The 17,303-nt window shown below is 37.2% G+C and overlaps 1 protein-coding gene across 1 annotated transcript in view; it reads left to right on the forward strand.

The window, feature by feature from the left end:
• Window positions 1-17,303, forward strand: part of LOC126356110 (uncharacterized) — a 221,942-nt gene that overhangs the window by 123,974 nt on the left and 80,665 nt on the right. The window contains exons 8-10 of the mRNA XM_050006811.1: window positions 879-1,224; window positions 1,305-1,561; window positions 3,256-3,427. Coding sequence (XP_049862768.1) covers window positions 879-1,224; window positions 1,305-1,561; window positions 3,256-3,427 — 775 coding nt within the window. The remainder of the gene's footprint in view (window positions 1-878; window positions 1,225-1,304; window positions 1,562-3,255; window positions 3,428-17,303) is intronic.

Raw genomic sequence — 17,303 nt, forward strand, 5'->3', positions numbered from 1 at the left:
CATGTATAAAGGATTCGTTAACCAGTTCCGATGTTTGAACATGATTTATAATAGTTTTTCCCTGTATCTAGATCCTCTGGAAATATCACGGCCACTAGCTGTCAGTATGTGTTTCAGCTCTGATCGCTTAGGAAAATATTTTGCAATTTTTTACATAAGTAACCAAGTCAGGATTTTTGTTGCATGTATGTTGCCTGTGTAGCTATGTTTTTCCAGCACTAGATATTTTTATCGGTTATTGTGTCAGTGAATTTTGTTGAGCTGTGTTTCACTAGCTAAATCTGTGGTGGAATCGGTAGCTGTTGTGACTCTTTTTTTTTTTTTAATTTGATGAAAATACTAAGTCACATATAATATTGTTAATTATATTATATTATACAGTATTGTATTATATAGTAATATAATATTGGTACATTCTATCTGGAATTTTCCATTGTTTGACCATACTTCTTTTTTTTTTTTTTTTTTTTTTTAAGTTTCTGCAACAGGCACTGGAAGTTTAGCAAACTAGTTTCATTATTTCTGCACCTAGAATTCTATACACAGATATAATTATGATATTTTGTCCTTTCTATACAGTAGCTTCCAAACATATATTCTGCATTAATTGAATCAAAATCATATCTTGCTTTATATTCCGTTTATCCTTACACACATGAACAAGATCCTGTATGCGTTACATTGATGAGGAAACATTGATGCGTGATGGATAATAAACATACCCTCGCAGTCCGCTTATATTTACATGAATTGTTAGAAAAAGAAATCTTTTTTATTTTTTACAATATTCTTAAAATTATACAAACCCAGCTGCTTTGTTTTCGGTAAAAATTTAATGACATATTGCGCATATATTGATAAATGTCTTCTGTTAACAGGGACAGTAAAAATGAGAGCAATCCTAATGAAATAGTTTCAGTGCCATGGATATGTGGGACACTCTCCCATTACCAGGAGGGAAAGAACAAATGGAAAGAGCCAATGTTTACTGCTGCAGTTATCTACAGGTATCCAATTGTAGGTCGTATTGTCTTCCGTCAGCCAAAAGACAAACCTTGGGCTGATACTACAGTGATAGTGGAATATTTAATACATGCAGATGGAACATCACAAAATAATACTGAGGAACATCGCTGGATGGTACATGATTTGCCACCAGGAAAAGATTTCTATAACTGGACTGGTCGCTGCTTGAGTGCTGGTCACGTATACAATCCATTTGAGGCAAGTAGTAATTACTGATAACCCTCTTACTGTAACTTCTACTTATTTTTATTACTTTTTATTTTCATTGACTTGTACAGGTAAATCTTCAATCAAAAAATTCTGAATCACCATGCACATTAGAGAAATCTGGCTATTGCCGAGTAGGTGAACTATCAATACGTCACAGCACACTAAGCATCGCTGGACGCAAATCTGAAAGTAATAGATTAACACGCCGTCTGTATACCGACACTCATCTTCCTCTTTCTGGACCTGGAAGTATACTTGGAAGGTCTCTAGTAATTTATGATGACCATGGGCCAAAAGCTAGAGGAGAACGGCTTGCATGTTCACCGTGAGTATTGTGAAATGTACAATTTTGTTGGCACAATTAACAAATCGTTTTACCTCTCAAAGTTCTCTTTTTTTCTTTCACCAATATTACAAGTCAATTTTTTTCCCCATGGAATACAGCCTTGAGATTAATCAAAGATTTGTAATATCCTATCCTATTAATTATAAGTAATGGTAGGTTTCTACAGTGAGGAAGCAATATTTATTCCACATTCACATAGGAGAATCTTAGAACTGACTCCCAAGTATATCAACATATGTGAACTGAATCAGAATAAGCCTATACATTTTCAAATCAGTGGTGCAGATTTGTTGCTTTTGGGTACTGTTTTCAGTTACTTTATCACATGCTATGCTTATCTGAAGAGACATAAATGTTTTGTGTTTTTCTTGTATAACTGAGCATGTGAATGTGCCACCAACTGTCATAAATTGACTTAGTTAACTGAACAACAAATAAAATGAGCATTAATACTGGTCGTGGGTTACTGAAACGACATGAAAATGTAAATATGGGACCATAAAATTAAATAAGCTCTTTCTAAATACCCCTTTCTAAATAAGCTCTTTCTAATTAACAATCAAACAAAGCTTGTGAGTCGGTAGAGCACTTCCCTGCTAAAGGCAGCCCAAGAATAAATAGCAACTACAAAACAAAATCCAGTGTTTCAACCAATTTTGAATAGTCACCTTAGTGTAGGGATTTTTTTTTTTTTTTTGACATGTTCTATACAGTGCATCCTATGTCAGTTGTTATGTGGCAATTAATGTAACTGTTACTCTTCTAGAGTGTCACTGGGCAGCTCATAGTCAAGAAGTTTGGGGACTGGGGACAGTTTAATAACATGCCAGAATAGTGCACTGCTTATAATATAATGACCAAAGCAGGACACAGTCTATAGGAAAGAATACCTTTTTGAACAAGAAATTTTGTCACTCTTGTTTTGACCAGCAAGCTTGGTCCTCTTTGGGGTGACGAGGGAGGATTCCAAATGTTGGAAATTCTTAACTGAATCTGGAGCATAATAAAAAAGTGATTGACGGCTAGTTACTTAAAGGTCAATTGTTATAGCAACAACCAAGGAGTGAACAGACTCGCCTGTACATTCTACTTGCCATTGCCATATCACCCTGTTACCCCAGGTGCTGAATTCAAGGTCAGCCTATGGTGGCTCTTGCAGCTTAATCACTAAAACTCACAGAGAAAGTATGCAGAAGAGAATAAGTCACTTACAACATTGCAAAGCAACTCTGTACTCCACATTAACAGTGAGCATCTGAATATATTAGTACAGTGCCACACAGCTGTTCCAACCATGGCCATATTATGCCCACAGGTAACAATGAGCTGACAACATTGCCCAGTTTCATAACAAACTTTCCATTACTTTCTTATTCTAATCCAGAATTACTAGTACTTTGAAAAAAATTCCTGAAAATCATCAATGACTTGCAATGACCACAGTTCAGCATATTATATTGTGGAGAACTGTATTTGACTTGTAGTTGTATTAGCCATATTTATTTAAAAAAATGTTCCTCTGCAAATCCATAAACGGAAGCCTCAAATACTTCTGGCAGACTGAGTATGATATCACAGACAATGAAGCATAACTGTGAATATCATCATAGTATTACCAATGTACATTTATATAAAAATTAATAAATGAGTAATCAGTATGTTTCATTTTCCAGGATAACAGCAGTTTACAGGCGCAAAGCTGTTGTAAAAGATTGGTTTGGCAATGGTGAGTTGCCATCTATAAAAGGAAAACTAGAATACTTCCAGCAAACTGAGTATGATATCACCGACATTGAGGCAAATATTGAGGGACTTGAAGACACAAATGGTTTTCATATTCATGTTGTAAGTGATAAATATTTGAAAATATGCCTGTTGGCTTTTGTCTCAGGTTCTTTGGCTGATGTTTGTCTGACAATTTTTCTGAAGTTTTGCCAGAACAAGTGGCTGGCACTGTCAAATCTTTACCCTCAATTGCTGATGGTGGACTGGAGCTGAGTTCGCAGCCATAGACTATGTGTAAGTGGCACGCCAATGTCCAAGGGCTTCCCTCTGGTCATTTCCAGTCCTGTTCTCTTCCTGCTACCTGCAATTGTCACTCACTGCAGCATGGGAATCCAGTATCTGTTTACCTTTGGGCTTTCTTCTTTCTTGTTGAAGCTACTCTTGTGTTTGCATATTTGTATAGCTTCTCTGAAAAAGCTGATGTGATAGCTCTTCTCTGCAGCCAGAACTTCCGTGTCAGTGAATTTTACTATGTGGTTGGCCTCACTCAGTGCCTGCTCTGCTATAGCCGATTTCTCCACCTGCCTCAACTTGCAGTGTCGCTCATATTCTGTGAACCAGGGGTTGATTGATCGTCTAGTCATTCCCATATAAATTTGTGTGAAATACGAAACAGTTAATCAAGACGTCTTCTCTGCTGGAGGACATACAGAATAACCTGGGCCACACAAAAGCTCTACCACCTCGCCTGTACGGATTACCAAAGATCCATAAGAACAGTGTTCCAGTAATACCGATTTTTAATGGCTCACCAACATATAGACTGGCAAAACATGTGGCCTCTCTGCTCCAGCCACGCATTCTGCAACAGGCACAGGGAATTTCAGCAAAAATAATTCATTATTTCCACACATAACCCTATACACAGATAAAATTACGATATTTTGTCCTTTCTATACAGTAGCTTTCAAACATACATTCTGCATTAATTGAATCAAAATCATGTCTTGCTTTACATTCCGTTTACCCTTACACAAATGAATAAGATCCTGTATGGGTTACATTATTCCTAGAAAAACTACTTACAATGTGTAAATTTCCAAGGGTAATTAAGATTTTAATACTGTCCTTTATAAACCAATGTTCATTCAAGCAAAACCACCTTGATATTCAGCATATCTTACAGAATAATTTGCAAGTCATTAATGTTTATTTCTTTATTATTTCGATAGCTTGAACTTAACATATTCATGTTCCAATGCATTAGGAAAGTATATTCGTAAGGTCATCTATTTTGGAAGGTTGTTTGTAGTTTTTAAAATACGTTATTAATTTCTACATCCCTATTTCTGACTGCTAGTTTCCCTGAAACATACATAGAGGACTCAGGACATATCATTGAGAAGCTGAAGAAACTATAACTTGCATCAAATGACACCCTGGTCAGCTTTGATGTTGTTTCTTTGTTTACAAAAGTGCCACTCAGTGAATCTATGGAGCACATTGGTTCCATATTCCTGCAAGACATCACCAAGCTCTTTCATGCATGTCTCACCATGAGCTATTTCACGTGGAATGACAACTTCTGTGAATAAATGGAAGGCATTACCATGGGTAGTCCTCTTTGTCCAGTGCTGACCAACTTATTCATGGATCATTTTGGAGCACAGACACTGGTCTTGGCACCATGTAAACTCAAGGGGTGATACAGATACATCAATGACACTCTCATTGTTTGGAGCCATGGTGAGGAACATCTCGGTGACTTCCTAAGACACTTGAATGGCCACCATGTTAACGTAAAATTTACCTTGAAAGTGGAAAATGACAAACAACTACCAATTCTATAAGTCTGGTCACAAGGGATGGTGAAAGCCTGGGACATAGCGTGTATTAAAAATCAACACATGTGGACCAATACCTGCGTAAACTGTCAAATCACCATCCGAGCCAGAAAAGAGGTATGATTAATACGTAATACGCTCATAATGTGAGCAAGACAAATATGTCTGTCACAACATCTCAGGCATGAAATGCAGCACCTGGAGTGTTTTCTGAAGAGCAATGGGTACTCCACAAATTATATTAGAAGTATAGCTAGCTCATAATGCGAGCAAGACAAATATGTGAGCCACAGCACCTCAGGCACGAAATGCAACATCTGGAAAGTGTTCTAAGGAGCAATGGGTATTCCACAAGCTATATTAGAAGTATAACAGAGTCACACATTCAGCGAAGTGACACAGTGGGAAAAGAAATGTTGGGTGTGGTCTTCCTGTCATACATTCCCAGAATGGCAGACAGAATCGGCTGTATATTTTGCAAATACAGTGCTAAGACTGTTTACTGACTGACAAAGAAGATCAAAGAGTGTCTCAGATTGGCAAAGGAGAAAAGGGACCCAATGGCAATGTTGGGACTATACCACATACCATGCATATGTGGAAAAGTTTATATTGGAATGACTGGATGATCAATCAACATCAGGTTCATAGAACATAAGTGACATTGCCAGCTGTGACAGGTGGAGAAATCGGCCATGGCAGAGCAGGCGCTGAGTGAGACAAAACACATAGTAAAATTAAAGCCAACTTACTGACTTTAAACTTCGAAAAGACTCACTTAATAAAACCATGGATTACACAAGGAATAAAGATTTCCTGTAAGACAAAAAGGAAAATTTAGCTAAATACAAGGAATACTGTAAAATATTAAAAAAAAGTTATTCAGACATCTAAACAAATGCACTATGAGGAAAAGATAGCAATGTCAGGCAACAAAATAAAAACAATATGGGATATAGCGAAAGAGGCGACTGGTAGAACCAGAAAGGAACAGGAGCAAATAGCATTAAGGGTAGATGACACATTAGTAACCGATGGGCATAGTGTGGCAAATCTATTTAACAAGTACTTTACATCCATTACTGATAGAATGGGATTGTCAGGATCAGAAAATAATGCCCTTGAATATCTGAAACTAGCCTTTACAAGTAGCTTCAGGTACATAAATATGTCACTAACTTCACCAAAAGAAATAACTTCCATACTAAAATCTTTAAAAACAAAGCATGCTAGTGGTTATGTTGAAATATCAACAAAGTTAATTAAGGCATGTTCTTGTGAGTTTAGTACAATTCTAAGTTACTTGTGTAACCAGTCAATTATAACTGGAACATTTCCTGACTGGCTGAAATATGCAGATGTTGAGCCTCGATTCAAGAAAGGGGATAAAGACATGCCATCAAACTACAGACCGATTTCACTTTTGCCAGCATTCTCAAAAATTTTAGAAAAGGTAATGTACAGGCAGCTTCTCAACCATCTGACCTCAAATAACATATTATCAAGAGCACAGTTTGAATTTCTGAAGGGTTCTGATATCAAGAAGGCAATTTACACCCACAGTGAAAATGTACTTAATTCATTAAATAACAAATGAAAAACAGCAGGTATTTTCTGTGATCTGTCAAAGGCATTTGATTGTGTGAACCACAACATTCTTTTAAATATATTAGAATTCTATGGTGTCACTGGCAGTGCTGCAAAATGGTTCAAGTCATACCTTGCTAACAGGAAATACAGGGTGTCAGTGCAAGGGACTAGTGAATTAAGTTATCAGTCATCATCAGAATGGGAAGAAATTACATGTGGTGCCCCACAAGGATCCATCTTAGGGCCATTGCTTTTTCTTGTGCACATTAATGATCCCTCATCAGTTACACTGCCAGATGCAGAGTTCGTTTTTTTTGCAGAAGACACAAGTATTGCAATAAATAGTATGTTCAGTGTAGTTCTAGAAAGATCAGCTAATGATATTTTCATGGATATTAATAAATGGTTTAAAGCCAACTTCCTGACTTTAAACTTCGAAAAGACTCACTTACACAATTCAGAATCGGTAAGAGGTTTCCACCAGAATATGCTTAAAGCATGAATAAGAGCAGATAGAAGAGGCTGACAGTCTTAAATTCCTGGGATTACAACTTGATAATAAATTCAGTTGGGAGGAGCACACCACAGAGCTGTAGAAACGCCTTAAAAATCTGTATTTGCAATTTGAGTGTTAGCTGACATAGGCGACATAGAAATGAAAAAGCTTGCATACTTTGCCTACTTTCATTCCATAATGTCATATGGTATAATATTTTGGGGTAACTCTTCAAGTCAAACAAAAGTTTACAGTGTCCAGAAGCATGTAATATGTATTATTTGTGGAGTAATTTCATGGACATCCTGTAGATATGTCTTCAAAGAACTAGGCATACTAACTACTGCCTCTCAGTATATTTACCCCTTAATGAAATTTGTCCTAAATAATATATCTCTTTTTCCAACAAACAGCTCAGTTCATACATACAATACCAGGAACAAAAATGATCTGCACAAGGATTTAAAAGCACTTACTTTAATTCAAAAAGGGGTCCACTACTCAGGAACACTCATTTTCAATAATTTGCCAGCAAACATAAAAAATTTAGTTACAGATAAAGATCAGTTTAAAAGGAGCCTGAAAGACTTACTAGTGGCCAACTCTTTCTACTCCATTGACAAACATTTTAATAGAAATAAATGATGTATTGTATATATTCATACTATTAGTATTGTCAAAGATTCCAATACTTACCAAGCGGGAAAGCGCCGGCAGACAGGCACAATGAACAAAACACACACACAGAATTTAGCTTTCGCAACCGATGGTTGCTTCTTCAGGAAGGAGAGGGAAAGACGAAAGGATGTGGGTTTTAAGGGAGAGGGTATGGAGTCATTCCAATCCGGGGAGCGGAAAGACTTCCCTTAGGGGAAAAAAAAGGACAGGTGTACACTCGCACACACACACACACACACACACATATCCATCCGCACATACACAGACACAAGCAGACATATTTAAAGGCAAAGACTCTTGTCTTGTGTCTGTGTATGTGCGGATGGATATGTGTGTGTGTGTGTGTGTGTGTGTGTGTGCGAGTGTACACCTGTCCTTTTTTTTCCCCTAAGGGAAGTCTTTCCGCTCCCCGGATTGGAATGACTCCATACCCTCTCCCTTAAAACCCACATCCTTTCGTCTTTCCCTCTCCTTCCTGAAGAAGCAACCATCAGTTGCGAAAGCTAGTAATTCTGTGTGTGTGTTTGTGTGTTTTGTTCATTGTGCCTGTCTGCCGGCGCTTTGCCGCTTGGTAAGCCTTGGAATCTTTGTTTTTAATATATTTTTCCCATGTGGAAGTTTATTTCTATTATATATCCACGAGGATCTCCTCAGGAAGGATCTATGGATCGAAAAACTAATCTAATCTAACCGACATGGAAGTTCTGGCTGTAGAGAAGAGCAATCACACACATTTTTTCAGAGAAACTACACAAATGCACAAGCACCCAATGGAGGATGAAGCTTTGACAATGCTAGCCACTCGTGGTAGCGAAACGTCAGAAAAATCATCAGACAAATGTCAGCCAAAGTACCCCAGACAGAAGCCAACAGGCAGTTTTTAAACAAGTGGCAACCAAAGCCTTAACAATTTTGTGATAAATATTTGTTTAATTTATGGGTTTTTATCTAGTAAGATTTAAATGAGCATCTGTAAGCTAAGAGGTCTATTTTATGGGTTAAATGAGAGGTTGAAGGCAGTTAATTCCAGAACCCTTTGTGAGTTGTGCTGAATGTGATAAACAGTAACTTCCTTTAGTGCTAAATAATGTATCAAAAGCTATCTCGTCAACAGCTCTTTTGTGCGTCTAGGAGTAGTGAGATGTATTGCTGAGTAACTGCAGTGAATTATATTGACATGGTGCAGTTTAATATCTAAAAATTTATATGATATTTTTCACGAATGTAAGTTTAAAAGAAAGCAGAAACCATGCACTATGCACAAAACATACAAAATTTCAATAACAGAGAAAACACAGATAGATATGACAGGATTTAAGTTTGTTGGACAAATGATAGATCTCTGATGACCTTTAGCTGCAACACAGATTAAATTAAATTCAAATCTTTGACCACTAAATTCAACAGTTTTTTATTACTAGCATCAGAAAACACACAGACAAAAAATGAACCATGGAGAACGGATTTATTAAATTTACTTAAATACACTCTGCATTTTCCACCAGCAGATATCAATTTTGCCAGTTCAACTGTTAAAGAATTCTCAAACATTATTAGGTCACTGCATAGCAGTAACTTCTATTATGACACTTTGACCAAAATACTAAAATCATCTACTGGCCTTATAACATTCGTATTGAATAACCTGTTTTGAGGTTTACTTCCTGAAAGAATAAATGTGCATTACTAATAACCATATGAAAGTGGAGAGAAGCATGTGACCTATTATTATAATCCATCTCCCTCCTTCTCTTCTCCACTTTTCTAATGATAAGCTCGTAACAACTGCTTAATCTGGCTCCTGAAAAAGATTCTCTACAGCAAAAGAAATATATCACCTCAAAAACTGCATTCTGTTAGAGCTAAACAAGAAAAAATTATTCTGTTACTGTTTCCTGTGACCTTTCCAAAGCTTACAATTAGGTAGGTAATAAAATTTTGCCACAGAAGGAAACGTAATGATGTTAAAGCCACTCCCCCCCCCCCCCCCCCCTGCCCCCTACCTTTCTTGTGTGTGTGTGTGTGTGTGTGTGTGTGTGTGTGTGTGTAAGGCCCATAACTCAACAACAGAAAACATAAAGACTACATTAAGAAATGGTACCATGGTAATGAAACTAAGTTCGGACTGTGGAAACATTAAACATGATGTCCCACAGTGATCAATACTTGGGCAACTCCTATTCTTGACTTACACAAATTTTTTTAGCAAACACAATGGAAGACTCTTCAAAGAGGCAGTTTTTGCTGATGATACTGATGAAGGGCCCAAACAAGTCCATTGAGCCTTAAGCTTAAAAATTTTATGTTTTGCTATTCCAAAGAAATAAAATTTTCCTACTGTCACCACAAGTGGATGTCAATGAGAACACACTAAATGTGTGAAATTCTTAGATGCCAAGATGAATAACAAACTGACTTGGCACCAGCTTATTAATAAATTAAGCAAAAACTTCAGTAATACTTGCTTTTCTTTTAGAAATGTTATGTGATGATCTGCAGATGGGATTGGTAGCATACTTTTGCTCAGTACTGCCCTGTGGCAATACAGCCAAGGCAAAAATGATATGCCAGTGCATTTACACTCTAACAGTATTTGTGATTAATAACTGTCTGGATGGTTCTGGGATGGGGAGGTGTGCTGGCTTCTTATCGAATATGCATGATGAATTAATGATGAGTGTCAGATGAGCTGGCTTCTTATCGAATATGCATGATGGATTAATTATGAGGGTCAGCATGCTGGCTAGCTTCGACGTGGCTTTTAGCAATTTCATACATCCCATTATGTGAATGCCAGTCTGGTATCCACCTCAATTACACAATCTGCAAACATTTAGAAAACTTTCACTCACTTAACATGAATGATACTACATTCCAACAATTGTGATACACTTTTCCCGTCATGGGAGGTAATGGTTTGGCAATAGGAAGAAAACCATATCAAATCCATTTAACATTGTCAAGCCTGTGCTAATGTGGAACAAAGGCACAAGAAAAAAGAAGGTATTTGTGATTAGCGATCAGAGTGAATTTAGCATCAACTGTGAAACTTACAACAGTAATACTAGAAGTAAAAGTAATTCCCATATAGGTTATGTGTATCTGTCAGGAGTTCAGAGAGTAGTCTTTAAAGGTAGCCAGGAGACATCAGAAAAGAAACTGGAAATCCTCATACATTAAAAAAAGTGCAAGAGTCCTTATTACCCAATCCTGTACAACTTATCAGAGTATCCAGACCTGAAGATGTGAAATTTGACTAACGCTAATGTACAAAATAGACAGAGTTGAACTTTTCCACTAATTGTATACCAACAGCTAATAGTGTTCTGTCAGATCAGTAAAGTTACATAAGTCTTAGTGTAAAGTATCAAATAAGAACAGTGGCTGTCCAGTGTGAGAGGAAGAAGAGCAACTCTTTTCAATGTAACTGCTTTCTTATAAGATACCAATATACAGTTAATATCCTTAATTATCAATATAAGACAGTTATTACTAGATGTAACTGCTTATTAATAAACTTTACAGATCTTGCCTACAAAGACTACCTCTGCCTGTTGACAAATAACTTAACTCCTAAGTCACAGAACACAATATGTTTGTGAATGACTGAACTTCACTCTAAAGAGGAGTTGCTTACCATATGGTGAAACAGGAATGTATATAGACATGAATAACAGTAATAACATTATAATTGCATAGATTTCTGATTTGCAGTGAGGAGGGTCACAAAATTCAGGAATCAAGTCAGAAATAACAATGGTATGACTAAGATTTGGATGCAGATGATAACTTGGAGCTTATTGATGGTTCACAAACAAAAGCTAAACAAGAAATAAAATCTCAAGATGTAGATGGAAAATGAAGAAAACAGAAAGAAAGTGTGGGGTGCACAAAAGGTTTTTTAGATTATGCAGCTCTCCATCCATTCCAGATAACAATAGCTGCAGGAAACCCAGAAGTATCAATGTAATACTGAAAGAAATGCCTCCCATAGATGAGAGTATTAAAATCCTAATGGTAAACTGCTGAAGCATTCACAACAAAGTGCCAGAGTTTGAGCATACATGAAAAGCAATGAAGCTCACATAATACTAGGCACAGAAAGCTGGTTAAAACCTGAAATTGATAGCAGTAAGATTTTTGGGGAAAATTTAAGTGTATTTCAAAAGGATAGACAAATGGGAAATGGAGATGATGTATTTGTTGCAGTATAGAAGAAACTCAGATCTGTGAAGATGGAAATTGAAGCTACATGTGAGGTCATTTGGGCAAGACTCAGTATCAGAGGTGGGCATAAAATTATAACTGGGTCCTTTTATCACCCACCAGACTCATCTCCTGTAGTAACTGAAAACTTTAGAGAAAATCTCAGTTCACTTTAATTGGGAAAATTACATTGAAAGAGGTGTCAATGATTATGCCAAGGTTGTGGTAACAATGATTACCAAAGTACAAAGATAACTAAAACAAGAAGAAAGATATATATGTTCAGTAAACTAGATAAAAAAATCAGTAGTGCCATATGTCAGTGAGGAACTCGAAACTTTCAATACATGGCAGGAGCATGTAGAGAACTATGGCTCAAGTTTAAAAGAACAGTTGACCATGCACTGGACAGATATGTACCCAGTAGAACAGCTCATAATGGGAGGGAATCTCTATGGTATAAACTCACTGTAAAGAAACTTCTAAAGAAACAGAGATTGCTGCATAATAAGTGTAGGGCTACAGATAGAGAGATGCTGAAATAAATGCATTTGGCTGTCAAGTGAGCAATGCATTATGCCTTCAGTGACTACTGTAGCAAAATATTATCAAGTGATGTTTCACAGAACCCAAAGAAATTCTGATCATATGTAAAGGCTGTTAGTGGCACCAAAGTTAGTGTCAAGTCCTAGCGAATGAGACAGGAACTGAAATTGAGGGTAGCAAGCAAAAGCTGAAATGCTTAACTCCATTTTCAAATGTTCCTTCACAAAGGAAAACCCAGGAGAACTGCCCCAATTTAATCCTTGTACCACTGAAAAGATGAATGAAGTAAGTATTAATGTCAGTGGTATTGAGAAACAACTGAAATTGTTAAAACTGAACAAAGCTCCAGGATCTGATGGAATCCCTGTCAGATTCTATACTGAATTTGTGGCTGAGTTTGCCTCTCTTCTAATGATAATCTATCATAGATCCCTATAGCAAGAAACCTTGCCCAGTTCATGGAAAAGGTAAGGTCACTCCTGTCTACAACAAGGGTAATAGAAGTGATCCACAGAACTGCCATCCAGTATCCTTGACATCAATTTGTTGTATAATATATTCTGAGCTCAAACATAATGAGGCATCTTGAAAAAATGACCTCCTCAGTGCCACCCAGCATGGATTTTGAAAACATCAATCATATGATACCCAACTCACACTTTTCTCACGTAACATAATGAAAGCTTTAGATCAAGGACACCAGGTTGATGCAGTGTTTCTTGATTTCCAAAAAGCATTTGACTTAGTATCACGCCTAAGATTATTGTCAAAAGTGTGATCATATGGAATATCAAGTGAAATTTGTGACTGGATTGAGTATTTTTTGGTAGGGAGGACACAGCATGTTATTTTGAATGGAGAGTCATCGTCAGATGTAGAAGTAACTTCAGGTGTGCCCCAGAGAAGTGTGTTGGGATCCTTGCTGCTCATTTTGTATATTAATGACCTCGGCAGACAATATTAATAATAAAATTATGGTTTTGTAGATGACGCAGTTATCTGTAATGAAATACTATCTGAAAGAAACTTCATAAATATTCATTTAGATCTTGATAAGATTTCAACATAGTGTAGAGATTGGCAACTTGCTCTAAATGTTTAGAAATGTAAAATTTTGCGCTTCATGAAATGAAAAACAGTAGTATTCTATGATTACGATATCAAAGAGTCACTGTTGGAATCAGCCAACTCATACAAATACCTCAATGTAAAGCTTTGTAGAGATATGAAATGGAATGATCATATATGTTCAGTCGTGGGTAAATCAGATGACAGACTTCGGTTTATTGCTAGAATACTGGGGGAGTGCAATCAGTCTACAAAGGAGATTGCTTACAAATTACTCTTGCGACCAGTTCTAGAACATTTCTCAAGTGTGTGTGACCTGTAACGGATAGGACTTACAGGGGATATTGAAAGTGTGTAGAAAAGGGCGGCATGAATGGTGACAGGTTTGTTTAATCTGTGGGAGAATGTCACAGAGATTCTGAAGGCACTATCCCAAGAAAGTCTATTAACAAAGTTTCAAGAACTGGCTTTAAATGATTATTCTGGGAATATACAACCACCTAGATATTGCTCCCATAGGAATCGTAAGGTTAAGATTAGAATAATTACTGCACGCACAGAGGCATTTGAACAATCATTCTTCCCATGCTCTGTGCGTGAATGGAACAGGAAGAAACCCTAATAACTGGTACAATGAGACATACTCTCTGCCATGCACCTCAAGGTGGTTTTGCAGAGTATAAGTGTAGATGTAGATGGAGAAAGTGAGGAAAAGCAACAAAGAAGAGGTAACTGGAAGTAAGAGAGTGGGAAAAATGCTGATAATGAAAAAGATGAAAATGTTTCAAAATGGGATTCAATTAGAGAGAATCAAGGAGTCAGTATAAAAAGGTAATAAGAAAAAGTTTTGTAAAGCAAAAAGAGAATAATTCAACAATATAAAAAAACCATTCAAACTGTGTGCATCATAGAATACCCAGAGATAAGGAACACATTTTTTTATGAAACAAAATCCATGGTCTAAGCAGTGACACCAATTCCCATGTCTCTATGTCTGTACTCCATAGAATAACATGTTGTTAGTAGTGTAGGCACTTGATCTGTGGCTATTCTTTGTAAGAGGTCAACTGTAATTATGCAATATTCAGTACTGGACACAATTTAAAGTTCAGTTGATAGGCCACATTTGTCCTCATCCAAGTTGCCCTACTACTGATAAAGTGTGTTTTCCTTCAATGAAGTAGACATCTTTGCTCATCAGGTCAAACAATATTTTACAGTTGGGCTGCTCGCAGTAGTAAAAATCACAGAACACAGAAGCATGTGAATGGTGTCATGTAGCCTTGATATGGTTGTCAGAGCAGACCACAAGCAATATTTTACCATAATAATTAATTAGTGGCACCCAACCCAATGTGGTGCTGTGTTTGAAGTTGTTATAACTTCAAGTTGAACAAATATATTTCAAGGGCGACGCAATACATGAAAGTCACAGATCAAGTAAACAGAGTAAGTCGTGTGTCACTTTAACAGTCAAATCATAACTGAGTCTGAGTCTAGCAGCTGCTGGCTGGCTGGCCGCTTAGGTGGCGCTGCTGCTGCATGGCTGGCAGACAGCGCCGCATGTAGAGGACACGCGTAGCTGCGCGGCGGCACTTTTATAGATCAGCTAGTCACAACAGAAGTGATAAATCATTTAATTTGTTAGGGTTCTCAATGTCCTGATTGTTATGTAACCTCAACTGGAAAGTTTTGTGGAGAGACCCAGTCATCAGAACACCATATATTAAGTAAAAAGAGTCTACATCACAAGTGAACAATGTTTAATAAAGACCATGACAGTAAGGGGGAAGCGTTAAATGCAGAAAATGAGATCTTGTGGACTTCTTGTACAGCAAAAACTGACCCACACATATAGGAATTTATGTCTCAGTATTTGAACTGAGGCAGAAATTACAATATAGGAAAGCGGTGCTAGACACTTGAAGCAAGAACAGTAGATGGTCATAGAGAGTTTTAGAATTACTTTGCACTAAGGTATCAATTTTTGTGTTAAATAGAATAAGTTGCTAGATGTGAACCATCAGTGCATGTGCCATTTCACAGCACTAGCCTTCAGCTTTGATAGGTTTTTAAAGCGTAAAAGTCATTTAGTACAGTTTTTGATTATGATCATGTAAAGTTCTTTTTGTAGTCATGTGCTATTCTGTTACCATCACACTGCAATGGAATATGGCTACTCAGCTGAATTGCTTTTGGACTGCTTTTAAGGATTGCTGTTTGTAATTAAATACTCAGATCACCCCCACATACTACTTCATGAACTAAAATTGAAATACAGTTTAGTAAATCACTCTTTATAGAGCCTAGAATGTGTGGTTGGACTTTACAAGTAACTTTAATACTGTCTAGAGGTGTCAACAAAATTCACTGTCACTGTCACCATAGAACTAGTCCCACAAACATAGTGCAAGCAGGAATTACTATGGTGAAGAAATCACATCTCAACTCCTAACATTTGTAGTTTTAACAATAAATTGTGTTTATTCACTATGTAGAACACTATCACATTAGCTGATACATGCACTGTTTCAAATATCACCAAAGAATGAGGTCTTAATTAACTTGGCAGCTATCCTACGTAAAATCTGTGAACTGTTCCAGAAAATTCCTCAGGAATCAAGTTTTAAAACCGAAATTCCACATAGGCAATTAATCTCAAAAATTGGAAGTCCAGATTGTGGCAACTAATTGTCAAATAAATTAAATATTCCAATTATTTTGCGGTATTGGACATGATAAATACAAGTCCTAATGAAGACATCCTGTGGAATATTTAGTTATCCCTATTGCCGCCTGACGTGCAGGAGATTTTAACAGTCTGCACTAGTGATCTTGGTGTGCTTGTGCAAACCACAGATTGCATAGTGGGTATGACTCCATCCACAAGTGTCACCATAGTTTACACAAAGCCTCAGGCAGATAAAACCCTTGCTGCATTACAAGCACAGATTACTGAGGTCATCATGAAAGTTGCAGCCTCATGAACTCAAGAGTACCAGTCACCATTTCTGCCACCATTTCCCACTGGTAAAGTGCAACCATTCACCCTTGTCAGCAAGAATCTGTTGGTAGCACAGATGGTTTGGCACCAAGGTGCAGAAGTGCGTTCCATTGTCCAAGAAGGGAAACTTGACAGGAAGTCAGTGCTAATGGCCACTGATTCTCCAGACAGCAGCTGTCAACTGTTCGTGACAGAGCCTTATAAAAAGCTACAGTTCCTGGAAGAAACGGGTGTTGATGTGTCAGTTTATACATCTGTCACACCTCAGCTATGATGATTGCCACATTTTTGCCACCAATAGTTTCACAACTCGGCATATGGGCAAGTCGTAAAACATTAATCTTAGCACTCCATACTTGGAGCAGACTTCCTATCATTCTAAGGATTCCCACCTGACCTGTCTGTGGCGCATCCTTGATACCACTGCCAACTTGGTAAGCCAAGATTAAATATGTCATGTGGATGATATTTCAGGGTGGATGACAATTCATTGCAATTGACAACTGATGACTCTCTGTTCATAGAGCTCCTCAAAGCAGTTCCCTCAGATCACATACCAGGCAC

This window comes from Schistocerca gregaria, chromosome 3 (assembly GCF_023897955.1).
Source record: "Schistocerca gregaria isolate iqSchGreg1 chromosome 3, iqSchGreg1.2, whole genome shotgun sequence".
Lineage (NCBI taxonomy): Eukaryota > Metazoa > Arthropoda > Insecta > Orthoptera > Acrididae > Schistocerca > Schistocerca gregaria.